This window comes from Leopardus geoffroyi, chromosome C1 (assembly GCF_018350155.1).
Source record: "Leopardus geoffroyi isolate Oge1 chromosome C1, O.geoffroyi_Oge1_pat1.0, whole genome shotgun sequence".
In the NCBI taxonomy this organism is placed as follows: Eukaryota; Metazoa; Chordata; class Mammalia; order Carnivora; family Felidae; genus Leopardus; species Leopardus geoffroyi.
Window position 1 is genome coordinate 14,360,006 of NC_059328.1, and position 19,444 is coordinate 14,379,449.

Consider the following 19,444-nt stretch of genomic DNA (forward strand, 5'->3'; position numbering starts at 1 on the left):
TTGCTCAACACCAGGAATAGGTTTCCCTTCATCTTGGACTTCCTTGGACCTAGAAGGGAGCCAACTGATGGGGGACAGGCCAGCCCATTGCCCCATCTCCTTCTGGCATTCCCTGGGTCAGTGAGGGAAACAGTGGTGGCCCCTCAGTTCAGCAGAGTGGAAGAGCCATCGCTGGTGTGGGTTACTGCCCTCGGGCAGGTAGGTGGACCCTGGCACAGGAGCCTGGGTTGCCTTTGAGGTGGGGGGACTCTTGGTCTCCACAGTTTACCTGCCGTAAGTTCTTTTTCAGTCAGAGGCCTCCCCAGTTTCCACCAACCCAAATTCCCAGGGGGCCCTCCATGGCGGCCGGGCGCTCTCCTTGGTGCTGATTAGAGTCAACTCTGGCCCTGGCCACCAGCCACAGAGGGGTCATGGTGCTTGTTGGGGCTTCCCCTCAGCCCCCAGGCCTGCCTGAGTGGACTCCCAATAAACACTACCTGAGGCAGTGACCATGGTGTGGACTGGATTTGCTTGAGGGGCCCCTTGGGATGGAGAAGCAGCTGGTGAAGTAGGTTGAGACCCTGGGCGAAATGGGCTGTTCGGACTCAGAGCAGCAGGAGTTCTGTAAATATCTGTTGAATGAACAAGCAAACGCATACGTGAGGATCCATTCAGCGCTAATATTCTAGTTCCTTCTGCCGTCCTCCTCCTGGCAGCCTGCCCCAGAGCTTGTCAATACTCTGCCTGGACCTTGGTTTTCCCCTCTGCACAATGGAGGATGACCTTCTCTGGCCCTGTCATTCAGGAGCACTGGGAGGAGCAAAGGAGATACAGACACAGTGGCCAAGTGTCTGGAATCTGACTGGAGTTTGAGACTGACCAGCTGTGTGATGTTGAGCAGGTTACCTAACCTCTCTGGATCTCAATAACCTTCAGTAACATGAAGGTAATAGCAGTAGCTACCTCATAGCTATTGGTAGGGTCAGCTGAGACAACTCATGAAAGCACTCCGTCCATGGTAAATTCTCAATAAGTGCTAGCTATTGTTGTTTTTATTATGATAATCATGATCACCTCTTCCTGTTCTAGGAAATCCTTCCCCACCATAGTGCATGCTGATTCAGCATATATTCACCACACTGTGACAGTTAGATCCAGGGCCACCATAGCACAACTGGGGGAGTGTGCCCGTTATATCACGTTCATGTGATTGAAGCTCCTGTGGTTCTGCAGTGCACAGCCTGGGTAGCTGTACAAGGCAAATTTGATCAGATCTCCCAAGAGCAGAGAGTAGTCTGCTGGCTCCCCATCTGTGCCTGCTCTGCCTGTGGGCTGCTGGGCAGCCCTGGAGTATGGGCATTCACCTGGATTTACTGGGGCTTGGGGGGGGGGTGGAATGGTGCCTTGGAAGCCTTGGGCCCCAGAGAGCCCCCCAGGCCCCCAGATGGTCAGCCAGACCCCACAACTGTGACCTGAAATATAGGAAGCCCAAGGCTGGTTGAGTCCTGGGGCTCTAAACTGTGCTTGGTCGTCTGCAGGGCTCTGGCCTTGCTTGCTCACAGAGGGAACGCTGTCTCTCTGCGAATCCCCCTCCTTCCAATTCCTTTCTTTTCAATTCCAACGCCTTTGACTTAGGAAAGGCACCGGTGGACATTCAGACTCGTGGGGGGCACCTGGTGGAGGGGTAAGAGAGTGCTGCATGTAGGAGCCTGGGAAGACAGCTCCAGTCCCCTTCTGCGGTCAGTCCAGCCCTGCGCAGGGCCCCTGGGTCTCTCTGGCACAATCGGGGCAGCCCAGTGGGTTGGGGCCCATGCCGTGGCTGCATATCTGGGGACTCTCGGCAGGGTCCAGCCCTGCTGGCACCGGGGCTCGGTTAGGGTCAGTGGCTGTGGCCACTTTGGGGCTGTCTCCAGGTGTGGTCTTGTCTGATGAGGAGGTGGCTGCTGTCTGGTGAGGCTCCTCCTGGGGCAGGCTGCCTGGGGCCAGCAGGAGCCCCTTTTCGTCCCAGCCTGGCTTGGTGTGGATGCCCACAGTCTTCAGGATGACGTCCATCTGCTTGGCGTAGTCCAGATGGCCGCTGACCTGTAGGGGGGGAGCAGTGAGTGACCCGTGGTGGGTGGTCAGAGCCCTGCCCTCCCCAGGGCCCCAAGCTACACTCCTGGGCCTCACCCTCTCCTCCCTCAGCAGCCTCAGCAACCCAATCCCTGACACCAGGAGTCTAGCTCTCAAGGATTCTCAAATCCAGAGTGGGTTGGGAAGCCTCTGGGTTCAAGGCCACTCCGGAATTCATTATTTTTTTATTTTTTTTGAGAGAGAGATAGAGGGAGGGAGCCGGGTTGGATAGGGGCAGAGAGAGAGAGAGAGAGAGAGAGAGAGGCAGAGAATCTGGAAGCAGGCTCCGAGCTGTCAGCACAGAGCCCGACGCGGGGCTTGAACTCACGAACCCATGAGATCATGACCTGAGCCGAAGTCGGACACTCAACCGACTGAGCCACCCCAGGCACCCCTAGAGTTTATTAAATAAAGATGAAGGATGTTTCTCTACATAGTCTGGGTCCGTTGGGGGCAGGAAGGAATCTCCTGATAGAAAGTTGGGGTGGAAGTTTTCATTCTCTGCCAGCAACTTTCAGGTACGGCAGAAGCTCTCTGCTGCTCACAGCTGTGGGACCGCGAGCGAGCCTCTCTAGACCTCGGACCTCCACTTGCCTCAGCTGTAAAATGGGAACAGTAAGAGTAGCTACATCAGGGGCGCCTGGGTGGCGCAGTCGGTTAAGCGTCCGACTTCAGCCAGGTCACGATCTCGCGGTCCGTGAGTTCGAGCCCCGCGTCGGGCTCTGGGCTGATGGCTCAGAGCCTGGAGCCTGTTTCCGATTCTGTGTCTCCCTCTCTCTCTGCCCCTCCCCCGTTCATGCTCTGTCTCTCTCTGTCCCAAAAATAAATAAACTTTGAAAAAAAAAAATTTTAATAAAAAAAAAAAAAAAAAGAGTAGCTACATCAGAGCGTGGCTGGGAGGATTCCTTCGGGAGAAGCCCCCAAACTGAAAACAGCTGTGGCGCAGACTGCTAGGTACGTCCTGCAATTCTCGCTCCCCGTTTCTCTGTCATGAGAACTCATAGCTGAGTACATTCTCCCCCGTCCCTTGTAGCTGAGTGTAGGTTGGCCACGGGAAGCAGCAGTAGTGTTACGTGGCACCCTTTGGGTGCCTCTTTATTTTTATTTTTTGGGGGGTCTGCTTGGCTTAGTGGAGAATGCGACTCTTGATCTCGGGGTTGTGAGTTCAAGTCCCGTGCTGGGAATAGAGCTTATTTTTTTTAAAAGGCAGAGGGAGTGCCCTTCTCTCCTCCACGTCCTCTTTCCTGCTTGCTGGAATTCAGACGCGATGGCCAGAGCCTGAGCGGCAATCTTGGGCCAGAGTTGGCCCTCTACAAGCAAGAGGGAATTTTGACCCCTGAAGCCTGCACAGCTACCATACCAGCCCTGAACTGCCTATTCTGGCCTTTCCTTCCCTGACAGCAGCAACTCTTGTGTGTTCAAGCTACCTCAGCTGGGCCTCTGTTCCTTGGACCTGAATCTTTACTATGACAAAGGTTGAGGACTCAGAAGTGCCCACCTTCTTCCTCGGAGAATAGGGACACCCCCACTTTTGTGTTGGCTTCAGGGGTGGCTGAGAATGCCCGATGCCTCACCGTGATAACGGACAATGCCCCGTACGGAGTAGGTCCGGATACAGTCCTGTGACAGGTGTCGGCTGCTAACTGTAGATGAAGAAATTGAGCCCTGCAGAGGTAAGGTGAGTTGCCCAGGGTCATCTAGCTAGGAAGTGTCCGAGTCGGGATTGGCATTTGGGGCCTGGTCTCTTCGTAGAGAACCGGCTGCGGTGGGGAACGCTGAAAATCATTTGTCATTTTACTGAAGAGGAAAGCAAAGTCCAGTGAGGGGTGGTGGTTTGCTTCATGACACACAGCACGTTTGAAGGCCAAGCCGTGTGGTGCTGTTTTTGAGATGCTGCAGTGGGGGCTGTTCAGCTGGGATCTGCTCCCTGAAATGCAGCCTCCTGCTCTCCCTGCCAGTTTCGGGGGGGGGGGGAGGTCTGCTTAGTGCCCAAGGTGAGTGCAACCCAGAACATTCCTTGTTGTTTAGAAAGAAGACAGGAAAAATGCCAGGGACGCTTAGGAAACCGCACGAAGGCTCTGCTGCTAACATTCACTGGAACCACACATCACACGCTATTCAAATGATTTCTCAAGAACACGAAGACACAATTTCCTGTACAGCCTGGTGGTTTGCTCATGACCAGAACCTTTCTCTACAAACACTTTTTAACAGTGTTCAGCGAACACACATGCACGTACACCCAGACGAGGGGCTTTTCGGATCCCTGCGTTCCAGGCGGAGGGCAGGGTGGGGCAGCATCTTTCCACAGAGGGTGGACCTTAGTGGCTGCAAAGCACTAGAGAGGACCTAACTTCGGGCTCAGAGAAACGGGGGTTCCAGCTCCTTCTTTTACGAGGAACTGGGGTGAGTCTTAACGATGTCCCGACCTCCAGCTTCTCCATCTGTAAAATGAGGATCATGATACCTACCTTGAAAGTCTACGACAAGAGTGCAAGGGCCTGGCACTTCGTAGGAATCAGCATACGTTACCTCTAACTAGGACGTGTCTTGTGTTATGGCTCAAAACACTTTCACAGGGACATTACCCAGTTAGAGTTAGTGATGCCTACCTCACGGGGTGCAGGGGAAAAAATAATACGTACAAGCCATGAGGTACATGGCACGTGGCTGGTGCTGCGTGAGCGTGAGTGAGTTCCCTTGCCTTAATTTCCCTGGAAGGGACAATAGGGGATAGAGGGTAGGGAGTTGGCTGGGCTGATCCACCTGGGAACCCAAGATGGCTGACCGGGCTCTAGCCATCACACCTCAGTGTCCAGCCAGCAGAAACCTAGACCCACAGGGACAAACAAGAACTGTTAGTGAAGGGCCGGTGCTGGGCTGGGTGGAGGCAGGCAGGCAGGAAGGGAGGGGTTTGTGGCCCCCGGCTGCCGCTGACTGCAGGTGGAAATCCCACCACGCGGTTCTTCTAGAATGCACAGCTCTGGCCTTCCCTGGCTAGGGACTGTCCCCGGGGGCTCCTCTGTGACCGTGTCCACCGCACCCCACTGTCTTCGTCTGCTTGCTCCTTTGTATCCTCCGATGGACTGTGAGCCTAGGGAGCGCAGGGGCCCCTTCTAACTCGCCGCACTGCCCACGGCTGGCCCGGCGCCCGGTGACCCGTGCTGCCTGGACTGGCCTCCGCACTGCCTGTTTGCTGCCTCGTGAGGCATCTTGGGACCCGCCTCGACTGGGCCGCTGCTGCCCGCCTCTGCCCGCCAGTAACTCCTTCCAAGCCCATTGGGCCCCTTCGGGTTCCTTTACCCCTTGGGCCTCAGTTTCCACATCTGTCAAGCGGGGCTAGGGAAGGCACCCGCGTCACGTGCGCTGGTGGGAGGAGTCAGTGAGCTAACACGCGTGGCAGACTCCTTGACCCGGAGGTAGAGGTCACCGGCGGGACACCACAGAGACGTGTGGGCGCGGGCAGCACGAGTCCAACGGCAAAGACCCCGGGCCCTGCCCGCTCCCCCCAGGTTCACCTGGCTCGACCGCTTGCGTGCAGCCTCGGTTTCCACGCCTGTACAATAGGGCTACCATCCCTGCCTCACGGGATCGTTATGGGGACGGGCGACATGAGGTCTGCAAAGCAGGTACAGCAGCACCTTGCACACGCCGCCTTTGTTACTGCTACCGTTGGAGCCCAGCCCTGCGCTAAGTTCTACAAGTCAGCTGGCATTTCCTTAGGGCCGTGAAGAGCGGAAACCCCGTGACACCTCAGGAGTTGGCCCCGCCCGAGCCAGACGCCCCCAGCCGCTGCACCCCAGTCCCCACACGGGACAGGCCGAAGGGCAGGAGGGCCGCCTGGCCTTCGTCGGCTTCGTTCACCCCAACAGGAGCTGCCTGCCTGCGACGGGGCCAGCCCCTCACTCCCTGCTGGCTCAGGCTTGTCCGCCACCAGGAGCCACCGCGGACCACGTCTGGGTGGGTGGCTGACGCCGGGCTGGTGCGCAAGGGCTCTGCCCGCGGCCCGGCAGGGAGAAGGCGGCCCGCGCAGGCCTCTGCCCGGAGCACCTGGGCAGCAGCGAAGGGAACTCACTGGCCGGCGGCCTCTCCTCCAGCAAGGATTTTCAGCACCAAAGCAATGCTAACTACCTCCAATTACCCAGAAGACGACGGCACTGCTTTTTCTGTGCTGTGTTCCTGAAGTGATAAAGAGCTGCGATCTCCGACGCCAGAAGCCGCCTCAAAGACGGTCTGAGGAGGGAGAGGGGTCTGAGGGGCGAAAGAACTGAAGACGGCGGCAGGGGTAGGACAGGAGGGAACTAGTATTACATGAAGGCCTACGAGGCAGCAAGCATCTTACTTGTGCTGCCCCGGAAGGCAGGGGCCTCCCCCCATCTCGTGTAGGAGAAAACTGAGGCACAGAGAGGCTGAGTAACTGGCCTGAGGTCACACAGCCAGTATACCAGCGGCAGAGCCTGGCCTCTCTGGTGCCAAAGGCTGCTGTGCTCTCGTCACTGTACCCCATTCAGGGGCTCCCCAGGGCAGAAAGCGGGCCTTGCCAGGGCTCTGTGGTGTTTAAAGGGAATTTCACGCACGAGGACGTTTCTTCTGACCCTTTGCACCTTTGATTCTTCTGGCAGAGGGAGACTGGGCATGGTGAGGCACAAAGTCACTTCTGTCCTTCACCCCTTCGGGGCACAGCAACCCTTAAATAGGACGGCGACCCCTGGACACGGTCAGGAGGCCTCGCTGTGGTCCTGTGGTTCCCCGGTCTGGTCACTCAGCCTGCCTCACCCCACAGGGAGGTGGACAGCACGGCCCTGGGCCTGGTTTCAGGGCCCGGATCCACGACCTCTGGCTCCATGAGCCCATTCTGTCAGGTCTCAGTTTTCCAACCTGTGATTGGGGATGCCCAGTACCGACTACACAGGCTGCCAGGAGGTTCGCATCGTGTGAAGCTGGTCTATCAGGGAGACAGATGACCCAAGGAGCCTCGTGTGGCACTGGGGGTAGAAGCTCTTATCTGTCCCGGGAAGACCGTCTCTCTAAACCATCAGTCTTGCGTATGTGTGAGTCTAGAAGGTCCTTTTTCTCGGGCCAAACGCCAGCCTCTGAGGCTACCAGTTAGGAAGGCAGGGGGTTGGGGCGCCTGGGTGGCTCAGTCGGTTAAGCGTCTGACCTCGGCCCAGGTCATGATCTCACAGTTGGTGAGTTCGAGTCCCGTGTCGGGTTCTGTGCTGACATCTCGGAGCCTGGAGCCTGCTTCGGATTCTGGGTCTCGCTTTCCCTCTGCCCTTTCCTCGCTCATGCTCTCTCTCTCTCAAAAAAAAAAAAAAAAACCATTAAAAAATATATATATGTTTTAGGAAGGCAGGGGGCTGCTCCATCCGTGTTCTTCTGGGGGGTTAGGACTTGTGTGCGAGCGTCCTGGGTACTTGGGGAGCAACGATGTAAGCGAGGAGGAAGTGGCCCAGCAGCACGGCGGCAGACTGAGCGAGAGGCTCAGGCAAAGGACACAGCCCATGGGCTTCAGTGGCGGCAGTGCCTGAAAAAGTTCTGGCCTTAAGTGTTTTGTGCAAGAATATTCTCCTGTGCTGCCTTCAGACCTCGGGCAGGTTTCAGCAACCACGTGGCCCTGAGTGAGCTGTGCGTGAGGGCAGGGTCCAAGGTGCCCAGCTCCATCCACCATCCAGGTGAGGCGTGGGTGTCGCTGGGGAAGCTGGAGTCTTCCAGAGCGCCCCTCCCCCCAGGGGCTTTCAGATGCCCCCCCAGGGGTCTGCTTTGTCTGCTTTCGGGTGCCTGGTGTGGAGCCTGGGAAGCCTGGGCCATGCCTGGGAAGTGCTTGGCACCTGACGCCTGGGGCCAACCATGTAACAATCAGATGCTCGTTCTTGTTCTCAGGGGCCCCTTGCATCACAAGGATTTTCCCTGGCTGGAGGCGGCCTGTGGATGTCGCTGCAGCTCAGTGCCCTCGCCTTCCTGGTAGCGGGCCCCTCTCCCACTGCCGGCCACAGCTCCCCGAGCAGGGGCGATGCCCACTGGCTTCAGACTTGGGGTTGAGTCCTGCTTGGCCATGTTCCCACTGTGTGACCCCGGGCAAGTCCCTTAGCCTCTCTGAGCCTCGGTGTCCTCATCTGTGCGATGGGGACACTGGTACCTGCAAAGGCTGAGTCCAGCTCAGAGCTGGACGGCAAGTGCCCCACAGACAGCTCCCTGTGTCAGGCATGCGCAGGCGGATGAGGCTCCTTCAAGCCCGGCAGATGGATCTAGAACCTCAAGTTAGGTTTGTCCCACCCCGTCTCCAGCAAGAAGTCTTTTGAGCCATCTGCGCTCTCCATCGAAGCCTAGTCTTAGATGTCCAGAACCACTGGGGAGGGAGGGGTCTGTTCAACCGTAGACTGGCAGGCTACTGGCAGACTCTACCCCGAGAGACTGATCTAAAGGTCTGCATTTTATTTATTTCCTTATTTATTTATATTATTTTTCCTGGTGTCCCGTGTGTGTGCGGGGGGGTGTCCTACGTTTTAAATAACCTCCCCCCCCCCCCCCACCGATGATTCCAAGGTGGGTGATCCTTGGAACACACTTTCCCTGGCATGCAGGCATTCCACAGTGTCACAGCCTGGCAGTCGGGGACATCTGCTGTGGTCAAGCCCCAGTCCCCCCACCTGCGCCCTCTGGTTGCTCTCCTTACTTCTGGGGGAAACAGTCTGTCCTGACTAGTACCTGGGGGTGGGAAATAGGGGGAGGGCACCAATGTAGGGCCGAGAGCATGGCTCTGGAGGGCCACATCCAGGCTACTGATTGCCAGTTGTATGACAAGAACTTTTCTAAGCCTCGCTTTTCCTCATCTGTGAAACGGGCCTAACCATGGCGGCCCCCGGGGCCGTGTAAGGATTAGAGACAATGTGTGTAAAGGAGCTGGTGGCAAAGCTCTGCACAAAGACGGCGCCCGTAAACAGGAGCGATGACCTCTTCGCAAGCAAATTCTTATGACCTCCCTCCTCTGGGGTGAAATGGGCCAGTGGCCCTGGGGCTGGCGGTGGCTGGGCTGGAGTCCCAAAGCACCCCCACTGGCCGACGCAGGGCCCTAGGCGGGACGGGCGATACTCACGACAGAGGACAGGTCCACGTTCTCTACCCTCCTGTCCTGCAGCAGCACGGGCTGTAGGCCGGCGACACGGAGCTGCACCGAGGACGTGCGGTACACGAAGCTCAGCAGCCAGTCCCCCCTGCGGGCAGAGAAGTGGGGGCCGTCAGCCCTGGGAGCCCCAGCTGGCCCTGGACAGCCTGGCGGGACCGGCACGTTTGCGGGAAACCGGGGCCCTGGCCGCACACGGCGGGGCACGATGGTGGAGCAGTGGCCGCCTCTTTGGGGGTGCTGCCCGCTCTGTTCGTGCTGGGTCCCCACCGCCGACCACGGTGCCTGGCGCGCAGGGGTGGGGTGTGTGCTGGGTGAGGGAATGAGGGAGCCAGTTGAGGTTCTCACAAGTCAGCATGTGGCTTTGGAGGGGGCTCCGGCTTCCAGGGTGGCTGGGCTGGGGCTCCACGAGAGAGAGGCAGCAGGGATCCTCCTGGTGTGAAGGGACTGCGGGGGGCTGGGGGTCTACCCTGCCCTGTGGCACGGAACTCTGAGGTCTGGATTCCTGTCTGTCCAGCTCGCCCTCTGAGTCAGGCCCGGCCCAGCCCACAGGCCTCCCTGCCCCCACTCATCTTGGAAGAGGCGAAGGTGTTTGTCCAGGCAGGTCACGCCCTGGGAACTGTCCTCCACCTTCAGGGGTGCGGTGAACCCTGCTCCCGGCACCCGCATCCCCAGCCACACACACAGTCCTGAGGGAAGAGAACCCTGGACCTGTTTCTTCATGTGCATGTTTCTTCAGGTGCCTGTTTCTTCAGGTGCAAGGGGCACCATCTGTGGGGGACATGGTCCGAGGGGCCCACGAGACAGCCTTCCCCTCAAACCCCTGACTTTGTCCGGCTGAAGTTGGGCCAACCAAGAGCCATGCCCTTGGCCTCGGTGCTCAGCAGGTCTGTGCAAGTGGACACTCCTCGCCTCCCCTCTGCATCCAGGACTTGCATCTAACTTAGCAGACCTGGTTGTCTTTTATTTAGACTGATTCTGACTCTGGTTCGTATGGCGACTCGAGTCCGTTATTTTTGCGTTCTTACGTGGAAGAAGGGCCCCCATGCGGCGCGAGGGAAGAAGGGGTCAGAGTCGGGTCCCTGCCCTGTCTCTGTGACTGCTGTCTGGGGCCCAGGGTTTGGGGGAACTCCCCAGGCTCCCTCATAGGTGCTCTCTGACCGCATGGGCGCTTGTGTGCTTACCACCCCAGAGACCCCTGGACGGACCGGGGCCCAGAGTCGAGGGGCCCCCTACAGACCTTCCTGATGTGTCCCACACCCGAGTTCACCGGCCCGGCTTCCCTCTCCACTGCCATCCTCCTGGTCCCTCAGGCAGAAACCAGCAGGTCAGTGTCTTAGGCCCCCTTTTCCCCGACGACCAAGTCAGCACAGAGTCCTGCTGATTCTTATTACCTGCCCCTGCACCCACCCCGTGTGCCCCAGCCCTGAGATCAGGCACTCCGGTCCCCAGGAACCAATGCAACAGCCTTCTCCCCGCTCTCCTGCTCCTGGCCTCACCTCCCATGTGCCACTGCGGCCTTCCTTAAACCCTCATCTGACCACTGCTCTTCTCTCTGAGAAGCCGACTGTGCCTCCCCGTGGTGGCCTCTGGGCCTTCTCTTCTAGAAAATTCCTTTTCTCTCTCCAGAGAGCAATCCTTGCAAGTCCCAGGGATTATCTTAATATCGAGGGCCCGAGAAGCACTGTCTCTAAGCATGGATGACTAAGGGGAGAAGAAAGATGAACTCAAGTTGTTGTTTTGCATTGATCACGACTTCCGAGCATCAGATACTGGGTAGGAGGGTGGTCTGTAAATATTTCTGCCGTAGACAGTTTTAAATGAGTAGAGTCAGCCTTAGTCCTTCCAAACTGTTTCTGTCTTAATGATCACAACACTGTACGTAGAACGTTGACTGCACTTACTTGTTGGTACACATTTAGGGACAGAACAGGAACATATGTTGGAAGGTTCTGTATCTTCTAAATTGTGCTGAGCAAACCATAGGGTCTTCACTGGCATTCGGGACTCTTCTCCATCTGGCAGCTGCCTCTCTCGCCCAGGGCGGGCCGTGATCCTATGCACGGGACCACACAGAGCAAGGCTCAGGTCACACCTTGTTACTCGCTGTGTGACCTTGGGCGAGTTGCTTGCCTCCTCTGAGCCTCAGTCTCCTCACTGCATCTTACTTCCCAGGGTGGGCGGGAGCATACGCTGAGGTGGCACATCACGTAGGTGGCGCCCACACACGTGAATCTTCTGGAAGCATCTGGTCTGATTACGCCTCCTGCTGTGGGCCTTCTTGCTTGGCCTTGTCTTCCAGCGTCTGATGGGCTCTTGTCCATCCTTTCAAAATTCAGCTTGGACATCACCTCTCCCAGGGAGTGCTCCTGAGGCACCCCCCCCCCCCCCCGTATTATTAATCCTTTGTGCCTCACGTGCCTGGTATATATGTTCCTTTGGGGACGTTAGTCTCGTGCCTTCTGTGTGTCCGTTCTTGGGTCTTTTTCCTTTTCTAGGCAGAGAGCTTGCTGCTGACAAAACTGTGCCTTAGTCCTGTATTCTGAGCTGAATCAGTGCTCCCTGGTGGGGGCCCAGCGAGCCAGGCTTCCGTGGCCCTCCAGGCCCTGCCGATGCGCCAATCATGACCGAACTCTTGATTCGCCACCACAAGGCCTGTGGGAGGGCTGCCTTGGCTGCTCCCAGGCCTGGAGGCCACGTGCAGGCAGGCGTCCTCACTGCCTCTTTTCCCATCATCCCCTCCTCATGGGGTACTCGAAGCGGCGACCGCGAGAAGTGCCCCGGGAGGCTCAGAATGAAACCCTCTCACCGTGGAGTGAGACAGGCCTGCCTGAGTTCATATCCTGGCTCTGCTGTGTGACCTTGGCAAGGCACCTGACCCTCTCTGAGCTTCGGTTTCCTCACGGTACAACAGGGAGCATTACCACTCGCCCCGGCTAGCTTCCGGGCGGTTCACGAAAGCCCAGCCAAGCGAACAGATTTGCAAAGAGCTTTATTAATGCATACGATAAAATTATAAATGTATGCTGTTTGGTAGTGTTGCCCTGAAGCTTCCCTCACCCTTTCCCTCCACCCATCATATTTATGTAGGTTCAATGCAAGTAAAACACCTTTGGGGGCCAAGAATATAAAATCCTGGTCGGTGCTCAGTTTAACCAAGAAACCACAGTTATTGTTTTGTCTGTGTTTCGCCCCCTTCTTTCCTGGATTTCCTCCTCCTCTTCCTTTCTCTAGAGAGATGGCTCAGGATCCCACAAAATAATTGAAAACCAAGCTTATTAGCCTCAGGTTTGCAGCAGAACAGATGAATTTAATACGTTTTTGCTGCTTTCATATTGCACCCATGCAATTTTAATTCTTTCCCTTTGCTGTTTATGAAAAACACCAAAAAATCATGCGCCGCGTGAACAGGCCCCGTTATTATAACCGCTATAGTTTATTGGGCACCTACTAAGAGCCAGTGTGTTTCCTAAATAACGTCGTTTAACCTCCCCAGAACCTCTGTGCAGGAGGGACTGTTATCACCACTTCACAGGTGGGAATACTGAGATTCAGAGTTGTTTGTCCAAAGCCACCCAATAGGTAGGTAACTGGCAGAACCAAGATTTTAACCGAAGGCTGCTTGACCCCCAATTGAAGCTTTGTCCATTCATTTCCTTCTCTTGTTTTTAAAACTATCCTTACTTAAAAAAAATCACATTAAAGTCTCTTTCATGCCTGACTTCCAGTCTTTAGGGGTGGCCACCGTTAACCAGTTTCCTATGGGCCTTCTGGACCTTCCTGTGTATGTACAGACATATAGATACGCATGTGCACACACACAGGTTTCTTCCCTCAGAAGTGGACTCTGTGCTTGCTCCCCCCCCCTTAACTGTTCTCCAGTTCGTGGTCATTTAGATTGTTTTAAATTTTTAATTAGAAACGAAGCTGCGATGTCTCTCTTTGCACATCCGTTTCTGTGTGTGTGTGTGTGTGTGTGTGTGTGTGTGTGTCCCTGTCCAGTAGAGCAGGATCACAGAAGTCAGAATGTGGGATCAGAACATTGGCACATTAAAAATTTTGATGGATATGGGCAACTGTTCTCCATAAAGTATTCACTAAGTTCAACTGTGGCCAACAGTGTATGGCAATGCCCATTTCTCTACATCTTTACCGACACTGAATGTTATTCATGTTGATAAGTGGTATCTTACTGATTTTATCTGCATGTATTTCATTACTGATGAGGTTGGCATCTTTTAAAAAATTTATCGACTGTATTTATTCTGTGAGTTTCTGTGTAGATCTCCTTTGACTATTTTCTTATTAGGTTTTTTTTTATTGATTTGCATGAGCTCTTTATATATTATGGCTCTGTCTTTTGTTTCTTTGTTCTTCCTACAGTATCCTAATTCTTTTTTTTTTTTTTTTTTACATTTATTTAGTTTTGAGAGACAGAGAGAGACAGAGCACAGTGGGGAGGGGCAGAGAGAGAAGGAGACAGAGACTACAAGGCAGGCTCCAGGCTCTGAGCTGTCAGCACAGAGCCTGACGTGGGGCTTGAACCCACACCACGAGATCATGACCTGAGCCGAAGTCCGATGCTTAACTGACGGAGCCACCCAGGCGCCCCTACCATATCCTAATTCTAAGAACTCAGCTTACAGTACGAGTGATAGAGCCAAACTGATTGTCAGAACTCCTGTGTCCTGACTAATGCCCTCTATCTGTGCCTGAAAATCGTATTTATCTTTAGCTCTGAACTACCCAGTCGTTGCTGCAGCCTCAATCATCAAAATGATAGACTTTTCAAATCTGTTCCATTTAGGTTTGGGTCCTACTTAGGATGGTTGGGCTTAGGTCAAAATTAAAATTAAAGTTAACTGGCTTCACGACTTAACCTGAGCTTCAGTTTTCTCATGTGTAAAACGGATGAACGTAGTAACACCACAGGGTTCTGGGTAAGAGTCTAATACTTGTTATATCCTTCCCCCTCATATTGTATCTTTTTAGTTTTGACTTTTTTCATAACTGTCTATTTCCACATGTGTCCTTTCCACCGGACGTGAGCCTCTCTCCTCTTGCCCATCTTTGTGTTCCCATGCCCAGCTACGGTCTCGGGCACCGAATGCCAGATGATCCCGAGTTGCCCCAACCTCAGCTTGGAACCTCTTCCTCCCTGAAACATATTACTTAGAATTGGGAATCCAACGCTTTTCTCTCTCTACACTTTGCCTGGCCAGTGATCTCTGCTGTCCCCCGGCTTCAGTGGCAGCTGGTGACCCCACTGGCCTTCACTCCAGCTGACTTCTCGGAGCTCCATGCTCTGTTTCCAGCTGGCTGCTGGAATGGTCGTGTCCAAAACCCAGGGATCAGCTGCTTCCCTGAGGCCTATTTCCTTGTTTTCTAAACGGCTGTATGTTAAGTTGTGTTCACGGAGCCCACAACTAGTCGGCCAACCTTCCTGTTTGCTATACTCCAAACCTGTTCTTCTGGGCTCAGAATGTCACCTTCTGGTCAATACCCTGTGCTTTGTATCAGGACCATAAAATGCAGGTCCCTTGTCGAAAATCCTTGGAGGACCGCGTTTCAGAATTCGGGGTAATGTTTTGGATTTTAGGGAGGTGATCCAGCTTGTAGCCCGTGTGTCACATGATCTCCCTGTGAGGTTTGTGTGTGGGGGGTGGGTGGCCCAAAGTCACCCAGCCCAGATGCCCAGCGGGAGGAGTCAAGCCTAGCAATCCCTCTCGGCAGCTCAGGCCGCACGGAACCCGGGGGAAAGCCTTTGATTTCACAGCTTCTGGAGTTTGGTGTCGCGGACGAGCTTCCAGATGCCTGATTGGAGCTGCCTGCTTTCCTATTTTCCTTGCTGGACGCTGGTTCCACGGGGCTGGGGAGTGTTCCTTATTGCAGCTGGCGCAAGGCTGGTGCTCACAAGTCTGTTGAATGAATATCCCAAGGCTGGTGGTCCCGGGGATAAATAGTGACACCCTCTGTCAATCACAGAGCATGCGCGCACCGTGTGCAACTCTGTGGATCACTTAACTATCATCACACCCTGGGGGAAGTTACTGCTATTACCCACCGCCCCCTTTTTCCGATGGAGAAACTGAGGCCAGCATGAAGATCCAGGTCCGGGCGATTCCAAACCACCACTCTTCAGTACTGTCAGCCCGTCCTTGGCTTCATTTGGCTGATGGGCCTGGGACCTTGTCAGGCTGACCTCCTGCGGTCTCCTCTTCCCTGGAGGCTGGGGCATGGCCTTGGCTGAAGCCCTTGAGTCCTTCTTCTCCAAGCTCCAACAAGTAGAGGGGGGGGGGTGTCCCTTGCAGCCTCACGGCCGCCAGCCTTCACGGGCCCCGCGTCCTGCCGAGGGTCGCGGCACGGTGTGGGGACTGGCTCCTGCACTGTCGCCCTGCCCCGCCTGGAACGGTGCTCTGAGAGCTCGGGCCCCCCCGCTCTCGCCCGCCCCTTCCCTCACGGAGCACCTGCAGTAGCCGTTGATGATCCTCCCAGACACCACCTTCCGGAAAGGCTCCCAGTGCTTGGCTTCTCCTTCCACGGGCGCACCCAGCAGGACGACGTCCTCAATGATCCCTTGGCAGTCTGGGAAGAGACCCCAGAAAAGGCTGTCAGTGTCCCTGGCCACAGTGGGGCCCGGAAGGGGCTCTTCAAAGTGGTGGAAGAGGGGGATGTCTCTCTCTCTCTCTCTCTCTCACACACACACACACACACACACGTGCACGCGCAGTAGTGGGGGCTTCCAGAGTGTGGCCCAGGCCATGGGCTTGATCTAGTCCTGCAAAGCACCATTACCGCTATCTTATTTATTTTTTGAAAAAGATACTCTTTTATTTAAAACGTTTATTTATTTATTTTAATGCTTACTTATTTTTGAGAGAGAGAGAGACAGCGTGGGAGTGGGGGAGGGGCAGAGAGAAAGGGAGACAGAATCCGAAGCAGGTTCCAGGCTCCGAGCTGTCAGCACAGAGCCTGACGCGGGGCTCGAACTCACAAACTGCGAGATCGTGACCTGAGCCGAAGTCGGACGCTTAACCGACGGAGCCACCCAGGTGCCCGTTTATTTATTTATTTTTTTTTGAGAGAGAGAGAAAGTGGGGGAAGGGCAGAGAGGGAGAGACAGAATCCCAAGCAGGCTCCTCACTGTTAGCACAGAGCCCGATGTGGGGCTTGAGCTCACGAACCGTGAGATCGTGACCTGAGTTGAAACCAAGAGTTGGACGCCTAACTGCCTGAGCCACCCCGGTGCCCATTAATGTTTATTTTTGAGAAAGAGAGAGAGAGGGAGAGAGGTGGGGAGGCACAGAAAGAGAGGGAGACAGAGGATCCAAAGCAGGCTCTGCTCGGTTAGCGCAGAGCCCAACGTGGGGCTTGAACTCCTGAACCACAAGATCATGACCTGAGCCGAAGTTGGATGCTTAACCGAATGAACCACCCAGGTGCCCCCCATTATCCCTATTTTTTTTTAACGTTTATTTTTGAGACAGAGAGAGACAGAGCATGAATGGGGGAGGGTCAGAGAGAGAGGGAGACACAGAATCCAAAGCAGGCTCCAGGCTCTGAGCGTTCAGCACAGAGCCCGACGCGGGGCCCGAACTCACGGACCGCGGGATCATGACCTGAGCTGAAGTCGGCCGCTTAACCGACTGAGCCACCCAGGCGCCCCCCATTATCCCTATTTTAGAGTTAAGGAAAACTACATTTTCAAGATCACATGGCTGGCAAGGGACACAGCCTGTGTTGGGACCCAGATCTATTTCCACCACCCACGAAGCTCCCAGCCGGCCAGGAACTCGGAGGGGATGTCTTCCTTTAGAAGGGACGGGTGAGCCCTGGATCATCACACACACCAGCGGGGGAGATGCCCACGCAGCAGTTCCCTGGGGCCTGCGCAGCGTGACGGGAAGGCAGGAGGGAAGGGAAGACGGGGCGACTGGGTCCCCAGGACACGGGGTACATTCATCAGTTGCACTGACCAAATGGTTCAGAAATATTTTAGACAGGGTTATTCCAAGTGCGATTTAGACCAGGGCTGGCCCATGGACTGTTTGTCCCATAAATACAGAAAGAGGGAAGAAGCGAACCCGTCAGTTCAGAGCCAGCACACCTTGAGCAGCAGGGCTCCTGACCAATGAGAGGTGCACGTGCGCCACCCCACCCCCACGGGCTCTGTCACTCTCCGTCCCTTACTCTGCTGTGGTCTTCTGGTCATGTACCATCTGTTGATGTCTGTCTGGGTTCAGTGAGGCCGGTGCTCTAACTGCCTCGTTCTCAGCTGTACGGCAGGGTCTGGAACAGTGCCTGGCATATGCTTGGTGCTCAGTAAAGACCAGTAAAGATCAGAGTGAATGAACGAAGAGTAAGTAAAGTGCCTTCCCTCAGGAAGGCCAATATGTGCACTTTTTAGCTGCAAAGCCCTGGATTAAAATCACGTCTGAGTTTGGGACTTGGGCCAGGTCACTTTTCTGAGCCTCCAAGTGGGTAATGACAGTGGCCTTGAGGGTCTTTATAAGGGTAAGTCACAATGTGGGGAAAATCCAGCACAGGGGATGCACAGTGGAAATTAGAGTGCTCTCTGCCTGCCCTGCGCTCCTGCCTCCCCACATTCAGCTCTTACGATTCTGAGTTTCCGCACGTCCTGGGAAGCTACGCGCTCAGTGTCACTCCTGGGGCGTGTGCCCAAGAGGGACAGCTCTGCCCAGGGTGCCACTCTCCTGACGAGTGATGCTGGACCGGTGGCTTCCTCTCTCTGGGCTCCAGCTTCTTTCTTTCTTTTTTTTAATGTTTATCCATTATTTGGAGAGAGAGAGACAGAGAGACAGAGTGTGAGTGGAGGAGGGCAGAGAGAGAGGGAGGCACAGAATCGGAAGCGGGCTCCAGGCTCCGAGCTTCAGCACAGAGCCTGATGCGGGGATTGAACCCATGAGCCATGAAATCACGACCTGAGCCAGAGTTGGACACTCAACCGACTGAGCCACCCCGGTGCCCCTGGGCTCCAGTTTCTTCTTTTTTTTTTTTTTATTTATTTTTATTTTTTTTTATTTTTTTTTTTTCCAACGTTTATTTATTTTTGGGACAGAGAGAGACAGAGCATGAACAGGGGAGGGGCAGAGAGAGAGGGAGACACAGAATCGGAAACAGGCTCCAGGCTCTGAGCCATCAGCCCAGAGCCGGATGCGGGGCTCGAACTCACGGACCGCGAGATCGTGACCTGGCTGAAGTCGGACGCCCAACCGACTGCGCCACCCAGGCGCCCCTCCAGTTTCTAACCAGAGTGCTTCCAACTGTCTTCTGTTTGGGATTCCACGTCGGCGTTGGTCTGAATAAAGGGTTCCAGGCTAACAGGTGTTTGGGAACCCCTGTAGAACCAAGTGCTCTTCTGGCTCTGACGTTAAAAGATGCCATGGCACAGAATTCTCATTTCACTCCTTCTGCTTCCAGGGAGATGACAATCTGGCAGAAGGACTTAAAACTTCAGTGAGCTGGGTGAGCATGTGCTGGGCAGGAAGGAGGACGTAGGCGCCCCTCGAGAGAAGGGCTATTTTGGGTACTTACGTTGCTGGCAAGGCTGTGGAGAACGGGACTTTATTCTAACCCCTTCCCTTGGCAGATGAGGAAACTGAGTCTCAGAGGGGATGGGATGCGCCCAAGGTCATGCAGGTAGTGAGAATAAAGCTGGGACCGGAACCCAGACTGCGCGGGTCCTTGTGGCCATGCTCTGTGCTGTTTGCACTAACAACATGAAGCACAGTGATCGCACGTGGGTTATCGTTGCTCCCACAGTGCCACACGGTTGTGGACCCAGGGCCGGAGCTCTGCAGCTCTCTCTGGGGGCTGGCCGCTCAAGGCACCTGCTCTGCCCTACAGAATCTCGCCTTCACCCGAGGGCTTGGGACCCCTTGTGGCCAGCAGCGGTAAGGCGGCATTCCTGGTGGGCGGCCGATCCTGGAAGTGGCTACAAGAGAACTGTTAGGAAAAGCCAAAAAAGCTAGTTCCCCGTGACCTTGAACTGAGACCGGTAGTTGAACTTCATAAGACAGTCCCGGATGCAGCCAAATCAAGTCAGGGTGGGCAGTGAGCTGGAAACACATTCACTTCGTCCTCAGACTGATGCCACATCCAGGCATGCTCCTTTCCTTCTTTTTTAAAAAAAATTTTTTTTTTTCAACGTTTATTTATTTTTGGGACAGAGAGAGACAGAGCATGAACGGGGGAGGGGCAGAGAGAGAG

The 19,444-nt window shown here is 55.2% G+C and overlaps 1 protein-coding gene across 3 annotated transcripts in view; it reads right to left on the reverse strand.

Moving 5' to 3' along the window:
• Window positions 1-998: 998 nt before the first annotated feature.
• Window positions 999-19,444, reverse strand: part of TMCO4 (transmembrane and coiled-coil domains 4) — a 96,211-nt gene continuing 77,765 nt past the window's right edge. For all 3 annotated transcript variants that reach the window (XM_045475888.1, XM_045475887.1, XM_045475889.1), the window contains 3 exons: window positions 15,682-15,799; window positions 9,188-9,305; window positions 999-2,061 (listed from right to left, as the gene is read on the reverse strand). In XM_045475888.1, the coding sequence (XP_045331844.1) occupies window positions 1,720-2,061; window positions 9,188-9,305; window positions 15,682-15,799 (578 nt within the window). In that variant the 3' untranslated portion in view covers window positions 999-1,719. The remainder of the gene's footprint in view (window positions 2,062-9,187; window positions 9,306-15,681; window positions 15,800-19,444) is intronic.